The sequence below is a fragment of the Sciurus carolinensis genome, chromosome 7, assembly GCF_902686445.1.
Source record: "Sciurus carolinensis chromosome 7, mSciCar1.2, whole genome shotgun sequence".
NCBI lineage: Eukaryota > Metazoa > Chordata > Mammalia > Rodentia > Sciuridae > Sciurus > Sciurus carolinensis.
This window is the reverse complement of record NC_062219.1, coordinates 73475707-73497611: the sequence shown is the minus strand read 5'-3', so window position 1 is coordinate 73497611 and position 21905 is coordinate 73475707. Positions and strand designations below refer to the sequence as shown.

The 21905-nt window shown below is 32.8% G+C and overlaps 1 protein-coding gene across 1 annotated transcript in view; it reads right to left on the bottom strand.

Moving 5' to 3' along the window:
* Positions 1-21905, bottom strand: part of Rngtt (RNA guanylyltransferase and 5'-phosphatase) — a 311879-nt gene that overhangs the window by 35806 nt on the left and 254168 nt on the right. Inside the window, exon 14 of the mRNA XM_047558064.1 lies at positions 10191-10257. Within this exon, the coding sequence (XP_047414020.1) occupies positions 10191-10257 (67 nt within the window). The remainder of the gene's footprint in view (positions 1-10190; positions 10258-21905) is intronic.

The window sequence follows — 21905 nt, the reverse complement described above, 5'->3', positions numbered from 1 at the left end:
TCCTAACTACAGGCTAATGTAAGTGTTTTGAGTACATTTCAGGTGGGTGAGGCAAAGCTATGATGTCTGGTAGGTTAGCTGTGCTAAATGTATTTTGACTTGTGATATTTTCAATTTATGATGAGTTCACAAGATTGTAAACTGAGGAGCATCTGTATATTACTTTTTTCTCAATGTCTCTGACTCCTCTGCCCTCCCCCTGCCTAAATTTATTTCAAACAAGACTTTCTACTAGAAAGGTTTTTATTGACTAAGACTTAGAAAGTCTAAAATGCTGCCTACTGAGAAGAAATTCTGGTTAGTGAGATGACCTAAAATGTCATTTTATGTTTATCCACATATATTGTTGATAGATTAATTTTTAAGAGGAGTGATACACATATATATGTTCACTTTTAACACTTTGACAGTTCTCCAGGCTTAAATCCTGACAAAAATTTAAATAACTTATACTTTTTCACTATTATTATTTATAAAGGAAAGTTATCTAAAACTATTTTAATCAGAAACAATATGTTTGTTAGCAGATGAATGATTACTTACAAAGCTATTTCCTGGGTATCAGAAATGTTCTACCCTAGTGACTTGGTATAATTTAAATTTTAGTTTAGTATTTAATACATTTCAAAATATTAACTATAAATATCTAAATGGTACTTCAATGCGGATGTATTTCCAATGTTAAATTTATAATATTTTCTCCAAATTTTATAGTTCACTGAATTTAGCATTATTTGTGAATTTCAGTTTGTGAACTGAAAACTTGTCATTTTTAGCTATAGGCAATTAATTCTACAGACAATGAAACCTCATGACATGGACAAATATTTAGCTTGCAGTTTAGAAAAACACTACTTCAAGAAAATATCAGATTTACTTGAATCTATCTCTTTGTTTCTATTTAGAAAATTCAGATACCTTCCACCCATAACACATTTATTTACGACAGGAAATCACCTGTTCAGCAATATCAAACTTCTGAAGGTACTCAAGTATCAACTTTAATATTACCTACTGCCATGTTTGGCAACATTTATGAATTGTATTATCTAGACTGTTACTGCTCTTTTGGCAGGGGCAGGGGGAATAATCAAGAGTAGGAGTCTTGCTTTACTCTCTAGGGGCTATTTGAAATGCAATGTTGTCAGAAGAGTCAAGGAAAAGCAGCAGCAGTTTGGAGCTTTCCTAATTGCCTAAATCATGGCATGGACCAGTTAAAATGGGTCTTTCTTATTGTGTCTGCATTTGGGTAGGAGTGGGAGAACTGTTTTGTATTCTGAGACTATGAGGAAAGAAGACAAGAGAATATTCTTTTATTTACTAGAGAAATAACTTTTCTCCTTTCATTGAGAACAGAAGTAGCATACATAACATCTAGATGTCTAATAAGTCCAATCAGAAACTGGGGACTGGGCCCAGAGCGCAAAAAATAAAAGCAAGAATCAATAAATGGAATGGGTTCAAACTAAAAAGCTTTTTCTCAGTAAAGGAAACAATCAATAATGTGAAAAGAGAGTCTTCAAATTTCCACACATACTTCAGACAGAGCACTAATCTCCAAAACTTATAAAGAACTTAAAAAACTTTATACCAAAAATATAAAGAACCCAATCAATAAGTGGGCTAAGGAACTGGGCAGATACTTCACAGAAGAAGGTCTACAAGCAATCACCAGATATATGAAAAAATGTTCATCATCCCTGGTAATTAGAGAAATGCAAATCAAAACCACCCTAAGATTTCATCTAACCCTAATTAGAATGACTATTATCAAGAACACAAGCAATAACAGGTGTTTGCATGGATGTTGGGGAAAAAATACATTCATACACTGTTGGTGAAGTTGCAAATTGGTGCAGCCACTCTGGAAAGCAGCATGGAGATTCCTCAGAAAACTTGGAATAGATCCACCATTTGACCCAGCTATCCCACTCCTCCGTTTATACTCAAAGAACTTAAAATCAGCACACTACATTGGCACAGCCATATCGATATTCATAGCAGCTCAATTCACAATAGCTAGATTGTGGAACCAACCTAGATGCCCTTTGATTGATGAATGGATAAAGAAACTGTGGTATATATATATAAGGGAATATTAGTCAGCCATAAGAAAGAATAAAATTATGGCATTTGCTGTAAATGGATGGAGTTGGAGAATATCATGTTAAGTGAAATAAGCCAAACCCCTAAAACCAAAGGCCGAATGTTTTCTCTGATAAGCAGATGATGATACATAACAAGGGGGGAGGGTAGTGGGAGTTGGCAAGAGAAGAATGGAAGAACTTTGGATTGTGTAGAGAAAAATGGGGCAGGAGCCGGTGGGGGAAGGAAAGATAGTGAACTGAGACAGACAATATTATCCTACGTACATGTATGATTACATGAATGGTGTGAATCTACATTGTGTACAACCACAGAAATGAAAATGTTGTACACCATTGGTGTACAATGAATCAAAATGCAGTCTGTAAAAAAATTAAAACTAAAAAAACAATTGAAAAACTCACTCCACTCAAAAAAGAAAGAAAAAAACAAACAAGCAAACAAACTGAGGACTGGGGAAGCATCTCGGTGTAGACCACTTGCCTAGGATGCTTGAAGCACTGAGTTTGATCCCCAGCACTGGGAGAAAAATACTATCTAAATCTAATCTGCAATGGTGCCATTATTTGTCAGACATATGACTTCCACAACAGCCATTTTAGATTTAATTTTTCATATTTTCATGACTATTAGTACCTATGAAATTCAAATCAGAGAGCTGCTTTTTTTAGAGGTAAAATAGCAACAGGGAAAAGTCCAAAGGAAGAAGAAGTACTACATTATTTCCTTTCACCATAATGGGAGGTCCACTGCATTGCCTACTGAGTAGACAAAGTATTGCATGAGATCATTACTTCCCTTTTTCTTTTTCTTTTTTTTTTTTTTTGAGAACTTTTCAAATTCACAAAAAAGCAATTTTATACTTTTTTTTTATTCTAAGGCATGTTTAACAAGAACTCACCTTGATATGAAAATACAATGTTTAAAAAGGGATTAGAATAAGCCAAAATAAATTTCAATATTTTTTAAGAAAGTATCTAGCTCAAGACAGAAAGACACTGCAACTTCTAGCTAAAAAAAATGCTAACTTAATAGGAAAACAATTTTTGAGGGTTATTTTAAAATGCTCTTAGAATAATGTATTCCTAAAAATCTACATTTCAAATAAAGCTGCTAATGTTAATAATAATTCACAACCACAATCTTACATTAGAAAATAAAATTAATTTCTATTGCTACAAAGCTAATCACACTTGAAATGTAATAGAGATTGGGAAAGAAAATTTTAAGGCAATAACTTTTTATGTAATTAGAACCAGAGTTTTTAAATAGCTTGATAAACTTTATGGTGAATTCTTAATGGTAAAAAAAAAATTTTTTTTACTTTCTAAGCATTCTTCAATAATAATGTTAATAAATATTTATTTAATGCTTTTATGTGCCAGGAACTAAGCTAAAAGCTGAGGATACAGAAGTGAACAAAACAGTCCAGCCCTAATGGAGCTGATTATTCTTGTAGATATAGTATCTGAAGATTTGAAGATAAGAATAATGATGTTAATATATGTGGATCATAGGCCTTAGTTCTCACTCTTTAGGCAATAATGCCACTACCTAGGCAGGAAAACTGGCATTAGAGTTATACTTTTTAGAAGTCTGGTCTGCAATTACCATATGATCAATTTAAAAAAATGTATAATTTTTAACATCCAGAAAGTTACTATCCATTTATTGCTGGGCTCATGTGAAAGCCCAGCAGTGACCCTGAAGCACTCTCTCAGCAATTGTGGAGGACAAGAAGCTGTCAACAATTTAATAACTATTTCCTGGAAGTAGAGAGAATTTCAGGTTCCATAAGAATTTTTGTTTTTGTTTTGTTTTTCAACAAAGGGATAACCCCTTCAGCCCTATTACTACAATATGTGACAAATGAAAATTTGCCTTATTATTAATTAATAGTACTACAGAAAATTTACCCATTGATCAGTGAATATAACATACAGATCTAGGTCTGATTCTCACTCATCTTAATTTCTATTTTTTTCATGTAGTGGAGATTTTACCTTGATTTCTCTATCTTCAAAGTACATGAAATCACTTGGAAGACAAAGTAGGTGAGGATGGTTCCCTCTGTTCTTGAGAATTAGGATTTGTGAAACAGAAAATATTTTACTTGGCTCCACAAGAAATGTTAATTCATTTCTCATTTATCTCTTTGTATTATCTCCTCCTCCCTCCTCTCAGGAACTATGATTTCTCATCTTTTTCTTCCTCTTCAAAGCCACTCTAAGGGTTACCATCAATTTAAGGGCAAGTAGCTCCCTCACTATGATCTGTTTCATATCAACGTGACATTCTCCTGCCAGAAGCATATGGCAGGATTAGCTGAACAAGTCCTACCCCAAAGCACTGTTTGCCAAACTGTGAGTCATGACCCACTTTCAATAGAGAAATTAATTTCACGGGTTAAGACTAGCATTTAAAATTAAACACAGTGGGCTGGAGATATAGCTCAATGGTAGAGCATGTGCCTAGCATGCATGAGGCCCTGGGTTTATCACCAGCAATAAACACACACACACACACACACACACACACACACACACACAAATAAGTAAAGCACAGAAAAAGAAAAACAGTATGGCCTTGCACCTATTTTGAAACTTCAGTTTACATTTATGTGTATAATATGTGAACGTATGTGTATGTATATTAGATCCTGATATACACTTCTTATCTTCCTACAAGTTATGGTCAAAAGTTTGGAAGTCACTAAGCTAGAATATTCAGTTCTAGGGACTGCATCTTTATCTGAATACTTCTTCAGATAGTTTAGAGATTTTAAGTATGGTGTTAGATAGTTTCTTTAAAGCAAAAGTAGTGTTGATCTAATAGGCCAAATATTTTCTAAACAATTTTCAGTCAATAAACAAACCAAATCATTTCCATGAATTTTCCTAGAAGAGTTAATTATTTTCATAATAGAAAAATCCAAAATAAAATACCTTACTTTTAAATTTAATTTAACCTTAAAATTAAAATTTCCTCAAAAAATATTTTTAAATTAACAACAACCAAAGCACCAAAGCACCTTAAAGAAAAAATAACTTATCTGAGGGGATGGTTTGATGCTCTTTTCAAATATGACTTCAAAAGAAAACAAAAGATAAATATTTCTTTGTATCTACTACGTATGGCACCTCAATACAGACACACCAACATTATATTCCTTAGCACTTTTTTAGACATTATATTCCTTAGACATTTTTTAAAAATTCAAATTCAGGAAGCTTAGAGTATGTGACTGTGACTAATTGCACTCAGTCACTCAGCATGAATAGAAGCAGGAATAACCTAGCTGTACTGACTGTAAAATAACTAACTGCCTTAGAAAAAGTAATTCTGAATAATAGTTATAGCCTCACTTTTCACATATAATTGCTACATGGAATTCATATTTAAAATATGGAAGACATCTTCTTAGCCTTTCTGCAGTGTCAACATTGGAACTTGGGTCTCAGCCTCACAGCCTCTTACACTTCTTAGGATGTCAGAACTGGAAGAGGCAACTAATATCAACCCCTATGGGAAGGGACAGCGCTGTGGCCTTGAATCGTTCCATAACAACCCTTTGGTTGATTAAAAGTGATGCTGACAGGCTTCAATCCTTTTTGGTTTTATGAATTTTGACTGCTAAGTGGAGCCTCCAGGACTAGAAAGCGATGAGAATTAGTTTTAACTGGCTATGAAATGTTTAAAAAAACAACATAAATGAAAACTATTTCTGAAACTTGAATGTATCTATAAAAATAAGGCATGAATAATCGAATACATACATAAAACACACAAAGATAAAGGTATTATACAAAGATGTACAGAAATATCCAACCCCAACTTCCATATAAAGGACTTCAAAACAAAAATGTTGATAGCTTAAAAGGAGTAAACCAAAATATTATTTTAATCAAACTTCCCTTTTTAATTTCAAAGTCTACATATACACATATACACCTATCTCTTAATAACACCCTAAGTTGTAGACAGTTCACTACCTTTAGAAACTCAAGTTAATCTTGATAAAGTTAAAAGAATTACAGTCTTAGATGAGGATGAAATCTGTTTCCTTTGCAGTACAAAACAATAACTGAGGACACATGAGGCAATTCCTTCCTTATTCTGTAGTGTAATTCATTATAAAAGAATCAGTTTTATTTAGATTATTATATTTTAAAAAGACAAATAACCATACATGTTTAAAACTGAAGTTTTAAACTGAAGTTGAAAACAAAAAGTTCCCCTGAAAACTTAAATTTTCATGTATCCAATATTTTTTTGGTTAATAGAAAAACTTAGGGAAACATTCATCTGTTAGGATTCTTAATTTGGTGGCCTTTAATACACTGAAATTAGAAGCAGAAGTGTGTGTGTGTGCGTACATTTTTCTAGGGAAAGGATTCATAGCTTTTAGAGATTTTGAAAGTGGTCAATGATCTGACAATAGTCACTGCTTTGGGTGAAAGTTTTGTACAGGAGGACCTTTCCCATGAGTTACTGAAAGTGTTGAGACAAAAGTTGGAATAATCTCCCCTAACAACGAGACCTGTAATTAGCAGGAAGATACACCAGTTCTAAGATGCTGAAGATTATATATATTTATGTCCTTATGTAGGGCTTAGATAGAAAAAACTAAACAATGAAAAGTGTGTTTTTTCAGCAAGAAGGATGGTTGTAAGGACCTGTGTTATATGCTAGTAGTACACATATCTACTAGCATGCTGCACCACATTTCTGAACTCATTCAACATTTGTCCAAGTATCTATTATCCTTTTTATGCATTTTTTCTTTTTCTGACCTTTACAAAATGGAGCTCCTTTTAGAAATATCTCTTTAGCAAACAGAGTCTCTAATATCATACTACCCACCCTGAGAAATTTTTTAAGTCCTATGATGTTAATAAATGAGAATTCTTTTTCCTCAATAATCAAGCAAGCAATTTGATCCTGATTTATTTTTTAAAAAATCAAACCAATATTCTCTTAGGAAAAGCAAAGCTATCTCCATTTTTCAAGGTTTTACCTGATACCTTTGAAATATAACACATTATCATTACACTTAGTTTAATGTGAGTAAAAGAAATGTAACAAATACTGGTATTTCATGTCCAACAGAAATTAGGTATAAAGCAAGGTAGGAAATGAACCTTAAATTTCTAGCCTAATCTTCAAGCATTTATACTCTGATGTATTTTACTATTTTCCAATGAACTCATAAGTATTCTAATTAGGCAAGGATCTAATTAGATAGAGCCATAGGAATTATGGAAGCACATCAATAATTAATAAGGATCAGAAATCTTTTCATGGTGAAACCATTCCCCTAAAAACATGAAAGGAAAAAGACAACTTAAAATAATGGACTTTTCTTTTCAACAAAGTTGATTAACCAGGAAGAAAGGGTTGACAAAGAATTGACCTCTGTCACTAAGCTTTGTTAGCAAAGACCCAGATAAAGAAAATAATACATTAATGAATCAAATGAGTGACAGAGAAATTACCCTCACATACATACTGAGATTATGTGTCTGGGACACCATGTAACTCACACCCATACACAAAAAATTTTATCCTTCCCTAAATGTATCAGATGAGTCTCTCACTTTTTAGTTATTTCAGTTCTAATAAGGAGGAACAGGATTTTCCAAACCACTGGACAGAAAAAAACCGGTCTGTCAGAAATGGTTCTTGCTGAAACCTATTAGGATTTCTGACTCTACTACTAAATTCAGTCAATGGGATAGTGAGGGGCTTTAGGAGACTCTTGCAATACCACTTATGTTTCAGAGAAATTAAAAATTGAAAGAAAAAAAATGTAACAGAGTGTCTATCATTACTTAAGTAAAATTTTTAAAGTCTGGAAAAGTTTAACAGGGCCTATAATTTGAGATCCTGACAGATTTTTAAAAGTGCTTTGATTTAGGTTAAATTAATGGAGGTATTTAAAGAGGCACTGATTCTACGGTAACTAAGATAAAATTTCTCATTTAATAATGTTGATACTGTGATCAAACTCCCTTAGTATTAAATATTTCAAATATCCTATTCAGGATCTACTCTGAAAAATCTGTGTTTTTCAAAGCAAGAAATATTTTAGAAATATACAGGTTAAAAAGAGTTTAAATTTATACCCCTGAAATAAACTGAGAAAAGTAGCTTATGTGTCAAAGAAACAAATGTAAAGAACAATTTTAAAAACCAAATAATGATAAAACCTGTGAAACAAACTACACAGCTCTCTCAGAAAACATTTACAGAAAGTTATAAAAAACAAAGAAAATGATCTCAAACTTTCCTTTCTATTAACTGTCTTGAATATTTTTTTCATTTCTTACAAGAATGCTTAGAATTAATCAATCAATCCTTAAGTAATGTTACAATAAAACAATTTTGATGAAAGATTGAAAGATTGAATTTCACTCTAAAATTAGGAATTAAGCAAGAATGTCTGTTGTCATCATTTCTATTCAACTCCGTACTGTAGGTTTTAGCCAGTATATTTAAAACAAAGCAAAAGGCATCTAGACCAGAAAGGACTCTATTTTTTCAGTAGATCACATGATCATTATATAGAAAATTCTATAAAATCTACAAAAAAGCTATTAGCACTAATAATTGAGTATAATGGGATTTCAGAATTTTTAAAATCAACACATTTAACATATCAGCTTTTTGCATACTAGCAATAAACCAGAAACTAAAAGAAAAAAATACTTATAATAGTGTCAAAAATACAAAATATGTATAGATATTTATTTTTTAAATGTGCAAGATCAATACGCTGAAAACAACAAAATATTGCTAAGAGATATTAAAGACCTAAATAAACAGGAGAGATACAGTCTTCATGAATTGGAAGAGTTAATATTAAGATGTTAGTTTTCCTCAAACTGATCTATGGATTCAACATAATCTCAACCAAATCCCAAGAGCCACTTTTATAGAAATTGATATAATGATTCTAAAAATTCACATAGACAAGAAAGGAATCTAAATTACCAAAAACAACTCAGAGAAGGAATGAAGTAAGAGGATTTAAACTACGTGATTTCATGACCTATTGAAAAGCTACAGTAATCAATTGATATTGGTAGAGGAATAGACACATAGGTCAATGGAACAGACCTATGTGTTTACCCAAGAGAAATATAGGATAATCCATTACCCAGGAGAAAGAAGGCATATGTCTATACAAAGAATTGTACACAAATGTTTATCTGTAATAGTCCCAAATTAGAAACAACCCACATATCCCTCAAAGGGTAAAAAGATAAATTATATTCCAGTCATATAATGGGACACTACTCAGCAATAAAAAAAAAAAAAAAAAAAAGAATGAACACTACCAGTATGACTGCACCATATACAGCCAGAGGAAGGAGAAGTTGTGTTTCTTTTGTGTATATTGTGTCAAAATGCATCTACTGTCATGTATAAATACTTAGAACAAATTAAAAAATGAAAAAAGAATGAACAAGTGATAAGTGCAAGAATGTAAATGAATTTCAAAATAACTGCTGAGTCAGAGAAAGAGAATATTATCAAATGGTTCCATTTATACTAAGTTTGAAAAGATGAAAATTCATCCCTAACACAAATCACATTAGTGTTTACCTGAGGACTGGAAGGGAAAAAGTAAAGGCGGAAAAGGGAAATTTCAAGGGACACAAGTAAACTGGGGTGATGGATATGTTCATTATCTTGATTGTGGTGGTAATTTTCACAAGAGTAAACATGTCAAAATTTATCAAAATGTACACAGTTTATTATCTGTATTATCTTCATCAATAATGCTGTGTAAAAAATTAATGGCAAAAGGAATTTCCAAAAGATGAATCTGTGTAAATCTTAATATACTCTTCAAAATTAATCCTGAACTGCTTTGTTTAAAATCAGCTCTAACATGGGCAAAAATATTAAAACAATTCCCTCAAAAAGTCAAATGATTTCTGTTGAAATATGCAAAAGTCAATGAAATTACTACTTGATGTCTGCAATATTTTTGATAGGGTGATGATTATTAGCAAGGTTTGGGTGGGTTCTGGACAAGTGATGTCTAGGAAAAGTACACTAAAAATGAACGATCATACCTTGATTTGTGCAAAGGGTCTCTCATAACCTCCAACATAGAGAAGGCCAACATTCTGAGGAAGTAACCTATAAGGTGGAAGAAGAAGCATTATTTATAAAATACTCTTCCTTAAAAGTGAGGTTGCACTATAATAAAAATTTTATAATAGGTACTATGAAAAATTAAATGTCTATGTAATAATTCTTGTCCTTTGCACTATGGGATAGTAACCAGCAAAGGAATAATTCTTGTATTTCAGAAAATAATGGGAAAATGTTAAAAATGAAAACTTACATGTAGAATAACATATTAGCAATTCTAATAAAATTACTAGTGTCTCTGAGAAATATATGTATCTAAAAATTATAAAGTTTCAACTGACAAAATATTCAATGCATGTCAATACTATGCACTGCAAGAGATAATATAAACCTAAATAATTCGGTCCCAAAATCCAACAGAAAAAACCTGACATACAAACAAGTCTAAAAATGCAGCTACTGATAAGGTGTATTATAGTATTTATTTATCATAGGAAAGTAGCAAAAGGTGCTGCTATGGAGGAATCTAGTCAAGTTTGAATAGATGGGATTTGAACTTAGCCTTAAAGGGGAAAATTTAAACAAGTTTCTGAGAACGAAAAGAAGTCAAGACAGAATAGACAAGTTGGAGTAAGGAATAATTTAGTTGGAGATAAGAACCCAAAGAAAATTAGGAATGGAATATGAATAATTTTAAATGCCAAATACTGAATTTTGTAAGTAATTTGGGATCATACTTTTAAAAGATGTACTTTATAAAACAACAAATGCACACAGAAATAAAAACCAAACCATATACAGGTCATAAAATTAGGAAATAGTGGTTACAGATGGGTATGGTGGTGTATGCCTGTAATCTCAGCAACTCAGGAAGCTGACACAGGATTCCAAATTCAAGACCAGCCTCAGCAAATTAAAAAGACCTTTTATTGAAAACAAACAAACAAAAATCCTAAAAAGTGATGGGGCTATAACTTAGTGGGAGAGCATCCCTGAGTTCAATTATCAATACCCACATCAAAAGCAAGAAAAAGTAGTTATCTTCCCTACTCCTTCCTTCCTTCCTAGTTCCACTTATAAGAGGTCTATCATTCTTGATTGCAATGAAACATTGTGAATGAAAAAATGCCACATTTAGATCTATATTTGTGAAATGTATAAAGAGGAATTGGTAGTGGTGCATGCTACAGGAAAGACAAATGTTCTTGTGTTTAATTAAGTTAAATGTAGATATATATCATTATACTTTTATCATAAATCATTTTCTAATGGACATCATGAATAAACAAATACAACTCCAGTCTTAATACTACTATACATAAAGAAAGAGCAAAAATAATTGCCTGACTCCTTTGCCAAAGGTTTCTAAACCAAAACACTTCTCAGAGTCTGGAGAGATAGTTAACAGCCTTTAAAGGCAAGATAACAAAACACTAATGATCTCTCTGATAGTTGTAAATTCCATCACATGAATCTGAAATGGAACACAGGGGTATAAAGTAAAGAAAACAAGCCCTGCAAACTCAAAATATTCTAATGGAAAATTCTCAGTATACCATACTGTCCTGATGATAGATTATCACAACCATCTTAAAATTTTAGTTAGTGGCTTAAAATAACCCTGCTTCAACAATTCTAGGACAAACATTTATGTATAGCTTCTCTGAAACTGGGGTGCCTCTGATACTTGATGATATCTTATAATTGATGTCACCAGGGTAACAGTTGTGAGGTAACAGTGTTATTACTTTCCACTGACAGGAACTAGTAAGATCATGAAAGTACACTCTCAGAGCAACTTAGATTCTATGAAATAAAAGACATTTTTTCTAGTCTCCTGGGAATATCTTCTGTTACGCACACTGTATAAGTGCCCATAAAACACTAAAAGTCACTAACGGAATGTTAATAAGAGGAGGAAGACAATCCTGAATTAAGCCAACTTAGTAAAAAGCTTTTTACTTTTGGAAAGCAGTGATGAACTGTAGTAACACATATTAACATACTGTTTAAAGTTACAAGCAAAACTAAAAGCATTTGTTTACTGTATTCAAGTAGAAAGTATAGGAAATGTCTCCAAATCTTAACAATGAAATGGAGAATTTAGCCATCACTTGACAAATAAGAAATTAATCCAACTTTAAACCATTTCTGGTTCCACAAATTTAGAATCAGCTGTATATAGCAGTGGTAATTTATTACCTGTACAACAAATGTTCACAGAAAGCTTGATAAAACCCTTTAGGAGTAAGAAATAATCAATGTTCTTACAAATAGATGCTAGGAAAGGAAGAGAATAAAAATTGGCTGACATTTAAAATTCAATATGCTTCTAATTACTAGGCATATACATTTCAGGAAGCTTGCCAATATACTATTTAGTGTGTTTCCCTTCAATGTGCCTATCTAATAACTACCCTTTTCTAAACAAATTTCCTAAATGTACCTGTTAAATAACATATTTCACTTTTAAATTATAGTTCTTTCTTATTCATGTACCTAATATTCCTTACCACACATTTTATTACTACTTTCATTTGAATAGGTTTTAATAAGTATCATAATTTAAAGGCCTACTAAGTATAAGATACATATTTCCATTTTTAAAATGGAACATTTCTTTAAATGTTTTTACCTTTAAAAAATTATTTTTTTCAAATTGCATACATAATTACTGCCAAGTAATAGGCACCATTTTGTCATGACAGGGTTCTTGTATACAACACAGCAATCACACATTTTAAATCCCCAGGGTAAGGTATTAATTCAGCATTGACAGACACATTCATAAGTATATTTTAAAACAGAAATCCTGACTCATTTAGCACTAAGTAATTATTTTGGCCTTAAGTTAGATGAACATTACCATAATCTTTATGAAAATGCTAACAACCTCTAAAATATTTGCTTGTAACTAAATTATTCTATGTGTGGCTACCAAAAAGGATGTTTTGGGAAAGCAGAAATAAAAAGGCATTGTGGGGAGGGGGAAAAAAATGTCTACTACAGCTTTTTGAAAAAGATTAATACTGATTTTATATTGCTTTCAATTTCCCAAACACAAATATTAACAAATATTTATCCTTAAAAGGAAGTCCCAATATTGTTTCCTTCTTTTCACACAAAGGAAAGTAAAACCCATCAGGTAATAAAAGAAACATTATTTAAATAAATTTCATATATCTGACATATATTGATAACATCACATATACTGATGCATTAAATACAGAAAAACTGTATTAAAGGGGAATTGAGTCTATACTTATTTCAAATTTAAAAATTTTAAGAGACCTTTCAAAAATGCTAAATAAGTAAAAAGTAACTTCTGTCTATAAGTTATAACTATAGTACCTACACTAGATATACTCTAAAATTTAAAAAAAAACTTGAAACAACTTATAGTATGTTGAATATCAATTTACATAAAATCCCATTTCTTAGCCAGTAAGCTATTTAAAGATCAAATTATATCCTATGTATATACTAGGATAAAAATCAACAACCAAAACCAAGCACTTCTGTACCAGAAAGAAAATGCACTTAACATGAAATCAACAATACCATTTTTAATAAAAGAAAATGAGACGCTCTCTGAATCTTGTAGTAGATATAAAATTTAAAAGCATGCCATAGGGCAAAAGACACGGTCTCCCTAAGTTGTTTAGGGCCTTGCTAAGTTGCTAAGGCTGGCCTCCAACTTGCATTCCTCCTGCCTCAGGCTCCAGAGTCAGTGGGATACAGGTGTGCACCACCATAACTGGTCATAGGGAATTTCAAACAAATGATTCAAATTGTAGTTTCAGAACACAGTAATTCAGCTAGAAATCAATAACATAAAAAATAACTGGAAAATCTCCATGTCTGAAAAGACAGAAGTATACTTATAAATAACCCATAGGTCACAAAGGAAATCTCATTTGAAATTATAAAATATCTTGAACTGAATAATGAAATAACAATATATCAAAACCTGTGGTGTGTTGGGCACAGTGGTACATGCCTGTAATCCCAGCAGCTCAGAAGGCTGAGGCAGGAGGTGAGTTCAAGAACAGCCTCAGCAAAACTGAGGCATTAAGCAACTAAGTGAGACCCTATCTCTAAATAAAATACAAAATAGGGCTGGGGATGTGGCTTAGTGGTTGAGTGGCCCTGAGTTCAATCCTGGATAACAAAAATAAATAAATAAATAAATAAATAAATAAATAAATAAATAAACAAATAAATAAATAAAACTGTGTTGTGCAGTTAAATCAAGATTAGAGAGAAATCTATCACCCCAATATATACATACATATATGAAATGCTTTACACAAATTGATGAGGTATGTGTCAACCTCAGGAAATTTGAAAAAAATTAATTAAATCCAAAGAACAAATAATAAAGAGATAAAATTTATGAAACAAAAGGTACACTAAACAGGATCAAAAAATTAAAAACTATTTTTTAAAATAACACTGAATTGATTCCTAATTAAGACAATGAGAAGATAAAGCACATAAAATCAGTAACAGAAATTAAAAACATATTAATAAATAAGAGGACATTATAAACACTTTTATACCAACAAGTTTCAAAATCAGAATAGAAAAACTGCTACAAAAATACAATTTAGTAAAACTGACACAATAAAAAGAAAATCTGAAAATAGAATTCGTAAAGTTATCCCCACCAAGGACACAAAAGACCTAAATGGACTTACCTATAAATGCTACCAAACATTTCAGGAAAAATTAATTGTAATCGTACACAAAGGAAGAAATATTTCCCATTTTATTTGATACTTGGATACAAAAAAAATGTTAATCAAGACAGAATAAGACGAGCTATAGATTGGGTGAGAATATTTGCAAAAGACACATATTCAAAAGGACTGAAAATATTTGCAAATGAAATATATGAAAAAGGACTGTTATCTGAAATACACCAAAAAAACTCTTAGATCTTGGTGACAGGAAAATAAACAACCCTACTGAACACTAGGTAAAAGACATCTCACCAAACAGAATATATAGATAACAAATAAGCATATGAAAAGATGTTCAGCATCATATATCATTAGGGAAATGCAAACTGAAACAATAAGATACCACTACATACCCTTGGGAATGGCCAAAATCCATAACACTGACATCAACAAATGTTGGTGAGGATGAGGAGCAACTGGAACTCATTCATTGCTGGTGGGAATGCAAAATGATACAGCCAACTTTGGAAGACTGTAATTTCTTACAAACCATACTGTTAACATGTGATCCAGCAATCACACTCCTTAGTATTTATTTATCCACAGGTAAAAACTTATGCCCATAAAAAAATCTGCACAGGGATTTTTATAGTAACTTTATTCATAATTGCCAAAACATGGAAGCAACCAAGATGTTCTTTGGTAGGTGAATGGATAAACAAACTGGTACATTCAAACAATGGACATTTTTCAGTGCACAGAAATGAGTTACCAAGTCATGAACAGATATGTATAAATCAAGTGCTTAATATTAAGTTTTGGGGTTTTTTTTTTGGTATCAGGAATTGCTTAACCACTGAGCCACAACCCCAGTTCCCCCCACCCCCGCTCCCTTTTTAAATCTTATAAACAGGGTCAGAAAGTTGCTCAGGAACTCGCTAACTTGCTGAGGCTGGCTTTGAATTCACGATCCTCCTGCCTTAGCCTCCCTAGCTGCTGAGATTACAGGTATGTGCCACCTCACCTGGCTAATATTTTTAAGTCTTAAAAGAAGCCAATATGAAAAGGTTATGTACCGTATAAATACATCTAACAAACATTCTGGGAAAGGCATAGTCAGAAGATAGTAAAAAGATTAGTGATTGCCAGGGGCTGATGGGAGGGAGAGATGAATATGCAAAGCACAGATTATTAAGACAGTGAATTATTCTGTATGACACTACATTCTATAGATATATATCATAATGTATTTGTCAAAACCCACAGAATATACAACACCAAGAGTGAACCTTAATGTAATCTATGAACTTTGGGTAATAATGACATGTCAATACAGGTTATTAAACAAATGTACCATTCTGATACAGGTATACTGACAGTGGAGATAGGTAGTATATATTGACGGGCAGGTATTATATGAGAACTATGTACTTTCCACTCAATTTTTGCTGTGAGCCCAAAACTGCTCTGAAATACATAGTCTGGTTTTTGGGTTTGTTGTTGTTGTTTTAAGAAAGAAAGGAGCTATCAAACCACAAAGATATAGAGGAAACTTTAAAATGCATAATATTACCTAGTGAAAGAAGCCAATCTAAAAAGGCTACCCTATATGACTTTCTGGAAAACACAAAAACTATGGAAATAGTAAAAAATTCCATGCTTGTCAAGAATTCTGGAGAAGGAAGAAAGGGATAACTAGGAGAAACAGGGACTTTTTAGGGCAACAACAGTATTCTGTATGACACTCTGGTGATTAATTCCACTTGGACATTATGCATTTGCTTAGATTCAGAGAATTATATGACTATGGACTTCAGTTAATAATAATGTTAATAATAATATTGATATATCAATCTTGTACCATCCAAATACAAGATGATAATAGGGGAAACTGTATGCTGAGGGAAAAGACTATAAATGGAAACTCTTTCTGTAAACTAACAAATAAGTTAATTGAAAAAAGAAAAAAAAAATCCTTAAAAAAAGCCCTAGTAAACAAAGTCCAATAAAACTTTTTAAAGAAGATAGTATATCACCATCAAATTAAGTTTATTCTAAGAATGCTTTATCATTAAGTAACCCACCAAGGTAATTCCACCCAATGAACAGGACAGAAGGAGAATACCATATTACAATGATAGGAAAAAGTTGAAAAAAATTAAAAATACCCTTATGTAAGTACTCTTAGCATACAAGAAAGGCAAGTTAACCTTTTCAATTTCATCTGAAGGAGATAAAAAAAATAAATATTCTATCCTATAGAAAACACACTTACAGGGGAATCTTTAAATTTTAGACTAACAAGAATGCAAGAATGCCTTCCCTCACTATTTTGTTAATGATATACTATAGGTCCTTGCCAATGCAATAAAGAAAAAAAATAATGAAAAGATTAGAGAGAAAACAGTCATCTTAATTATAAATGAATTTCACACACACACACACACACACACACACACACACGTGTGTACATATTCCCCAGAGAATATATAGAAAAATTATTAGAATTAACCAGTGAGATTTATGAAGATTCCTGGGTACTAGATAAATTAGAGGAAAATACCAATTGTGTTTCTATACCAACAACAAGCAGTTTTAAAAAAGGAAACTAGGGGCTGGGGATATAGCTCAGTTGGTAGAGTGCTTGCCTTGCAAGCACAAGGCCCTGGGTCCAAACCCCAGCACCACAAAAAAATAAACAAAATAAAGGAACATCAACAACTACAACTAAAAAATATTTTTAAAAAACCATTTTTAATATAGGAAAAAAATAACAAAAAGAGTGAAAAGACTTCAATTCATAAAATTATCAAACATTACTGAAAGAAACTTAAGAAAACCTAAATAAATGAAAGAATATATTATGTTCATGGGTAGGAAATCTCCCATCTCCAAGTTGTTACCATATAAAAATGACTACAACCTAATCTATATGCTCAATGCAATCTGAAAAAATCCTGACAGCATTTGTCTGAGAAACTTTAACTCAGTTGAAAACATATAACAGAAAGCAAATGAACAAGAATAGAAAAGATTCCCCCTGAAGAAGAACAAAGTACTAGGACCTGCTTTACTAGATATCTAATACAGACTTTTTATCAAGTTTCAGCAACAAAGATAATGTGGTATTAGCAATAAGGACAGAGAAGTAAGTCAGTCAAATCTGCAAGAGAACCTGGAAATGGAACTACACATTTATAACAAAGAGCAGTAGAGAAGGAATAATCTTTCTAATAAATACTGCTAGGAAACCTGGCTATCCACATAGATAAAACCATATCACAAAGGAAAATACTGATAAGTGTGAATACATTAAAATTAAGGATTTTTAGACATCAAAAAGACAATTCACTTACACAAAAAATAAAACATGGACATTAAGCATATGTAAAAATATTCAAACTTGTAATTAGAAAATGCAAATTAAAACAACACTGAGATTGCACTCAGGTTGACAAAAATTAGAACATAAGGGAAACATTCTGTTGACAAGGCTATAGAAACAAATACTTTCATAAACTGTTTTGTTTGCTTTTTTGCAGTGCTGGGGATTGAACCCAAAGCCTGATACAAGCTAGGCAAGTGTGCTACCACTGAGCCACATCTCCAACCCTCTCATATACTGCTGCTGCAAATGCAAACTAACACAACCTTTCTGGAGGGAAATCTGGCAATATCTTAAAAACTACATATGCACTTCACTTTTGATCTAGTATTCTTTCTTCAAACTAAGCATGATGGCACATTCCTATAATCCTAGCCACTCAGGAGGTTGAGACAGGAATGTTCCAGGTTTGAGGTAGTCTTGGCAACTTGGTGAGATCCTGTCTCAAAGTTAAAAAGGACTGGGGGTATAGTAGAGTACCCCTGGGTTAAACCTCCAGTACCACCAAAAAAAAAAAAAAAAAAAAGAGGCAAAAAAACGAACAAAAAACCATATGGGCAAGGCACTGCAGCATTGTTTACAATTTCAAAATGTTGGAAATAATCCAAATGATCATACATAACAAAATGATTAAATAAGTTATGATAAATCCACACAATGGAGCAATATGTCACTGTAAAAAATAATGAGGACAATCTTTACTAACAAGAAATGATTTCCAGGATATTGTTACCATTAAGTGAAAAAAAAAAAGAAAGCACAGTAGAATATATGGTACACCACCCTCTGTGATAAGAAAAAGTAAAAAATATTCATGTATTTGTTCATTTGTGCAGAAGAATTACAAGAAGACTAAATTGAAATTACAGAAACTAAAGAGATTGGTTTCCTAGAGGGGACAGGTACAAATAGAGAATAAAGCAATGAGGAATAAATAGTGTAGTGGGAAAAGTAGAACGATATTTCTAGGAGAATGACTTTTGTGTAGTTAAGACTTAGAATCATTAAAATATTTCACACACCAATCAAATACTAAAATTAATCAGTATGTTGGGAGAAACCAAAATGGAATAGAAATAATTGTATTACAAATGAGTACTACTGACATTAAGGAACATGGGGAAGAAAAAGTACTAACCTAGGTAACTTTAGAAAATAGTATTTTGGCTATATTCTGTAAAGCTATAGGGAAAAAACACTGTATACAAGTATTGAATTTTCTTTGTTTGTTGAGACAGGGTCTCTGTATGTTGTCCAGGAGATAAAGGCTGTCCTACTTTAGCCTCCTGACTATTGGGATTGCAGGTATGTGTCACCACACCTGGCTTACAAATATAGTTTATGTTAGTAAACTTTTTTTTTCCATAGGGCTATGAGCCAGTTATTCTGAAAACACTTTATATGTATACTAGAATTTAACAAACAAATATATCATGGATAGTGTTTTGCAGACTTCTCACTGTACAAAGAGAGACAAAAAAGAAAAGATGAAAGGCAAGTTGTTCCTTAGCCAGGGATTCAAATAGTGGAAATAGTGCTTCTCAAAGAGGTGGGAGAAGAGGGAATTCATGGAAATGCAATATCAGACAGTCAGTCTCTTAGATATATACTTAGAAATTTGGGTGCATTGAACAAAGAACAAAAAAAAGTATATTGGAGACAAGTTGATTACTGCAGTGGCTTTAGTTCACCACAAAGGGAGGGATAACAAAAAGAGAAAAACACAATGGACAAATCTGTCATGAAAAAACCTGCAGAAGAAGAACAGTCTGCACTTAGCTGATTCGGAGACTGCACAGTGAACTGGTATTTGAAAATGCTGTTTCTCAACTGGCAGAGAGCTAAAGCCAGGAGTCACCTTGAGGAGGCTAAGCTGCAGCTTACTGCTGCAGGAACGCAGGAGATTGTAGCAAACTTTGTCATACTGTCCCAGCCCAGCAAGCACCTACTGTGTGGCCTAGGCAGCACCTAACAGAATGTGAGTGAAGCAGGCACAGAGAAGACTATGCCCAATTGGATTCAAGTCAGAAATATGGAGGAGAGTACAGCTAATTTTCTCATTGAGTCTGGTAGTTTATGTGACCAGCTGAAGAGGGTTAGGGAAACTGAACAGGTGGGTGTGAATACACTCAGGGTCTAAGCCTGGGAAGGCTGTATTCATGGTCAGTGGACTGTGTGAGACTAGTAGAGGGTTGGTTATCCTACCCTGCAAGTATAATTCTTGGGAGGTTCCTGAGACCCAGAATTCTAGCAGAGATCAGCTTCTGCCAGGTCATAGGGGTGTGTTAATCTAATCTCTCCAGAGCATATAACATCCAACAAAGTCCCTAAGGCCTGATTAGAGCTAAGCCCCAGTCACTGAAATTCCCCTCCCAGAACTCTACAACAGCCCCACCTAGGAGCGCATCAATCTGCTGTACAGACAAAACTCCAATCCACAGTACTTCCTACTCCATCCCACCATATTCTGGTGAGAAGGAAAGCTGAGACTAATTTCAAAGAGCTTTACTTTTTAGGTTACCAGCTTGCAGTTCAGTGAGCAACTCAAAAAGAGGAAGGGGTTAACAAACCCCAGTCCTTGCTCATGCACTCACTCCCTGTGCACACCTGTACTCTCCCCTGTCCCCCGCACCCTATCTGTAGCCCAAGAAGAAATGGAAAAAAGGACAGTTGGGCATAGACTCTGAACATCCATCCTCATGGATAGTTTTGATCACCTCAATGGAGACAATTCTTTCATTTTGCATTAAGAATCTTTTTATTCTCCTCTTTGAATGTATTTGTTTTTGTGGGTGTATTCTTGTTGTGTTGATTGGTTCATGGGTATATTTATATATGCATATTTGTTTCTTTGTTCCTCATTTTCAGCATTTTAAAAAATTGTTACTTTTTCTTTTGAGGGTTCTGGGTTTTTAATTATTTACTTTGTTTTTGTTTTTATTTTTATTTTCTCTACTCCTCTTCTTCTCATACTAACAAATTCTCTTGTTCTCTCTCTACTTGATTTTGTTGTTCTCTATTCTTCTCCTTTATAGCCATCAATTGTCTCTTCTGCTTTCTCTGTTCACATTTTGAACATTTTAAACTTCCTTGTACCTTCCTATTACATTTTTTTCTCATCATGAACTGCATTTTTACTAACTTTTTATATAACTCCTGCTTCAATCATTCATGTTGCTACAATTATTATTATTGAGTTTGTCCTAGCTGACAACTGTCATTCACTTCAATGCCAGATCGAGTTAATTGCTATTTATTATTTATACTGTTGACAACTGCTGACCCCACCATTTCTGTTTTTGTGGTAGTGTTGTGGATGTCATAGTAGGCACCAGGTGTTTATTTTAATGTTATACTGTTTGCTGCAGAAGTTGTGATTATTTTTCCCCCTTTTCTATGAGGTGCTGGAAATCTGTAGGAATACCCCAAGTTCACAGGGTTGAGACTCTACTGCTGAACTAAAATTCAGCGAAGGGATAGCACCCCCTAAAATTTCAGTAATACTTTAATAAAAAGAATAAAACAGACAACACTCCCAAACAAATGACCACACCCCAAGTAGGAATGGTCAGCTAGGCCCTCAGGCCCCATTTATGGACTTCTGCTACTATAGCAAAAATATA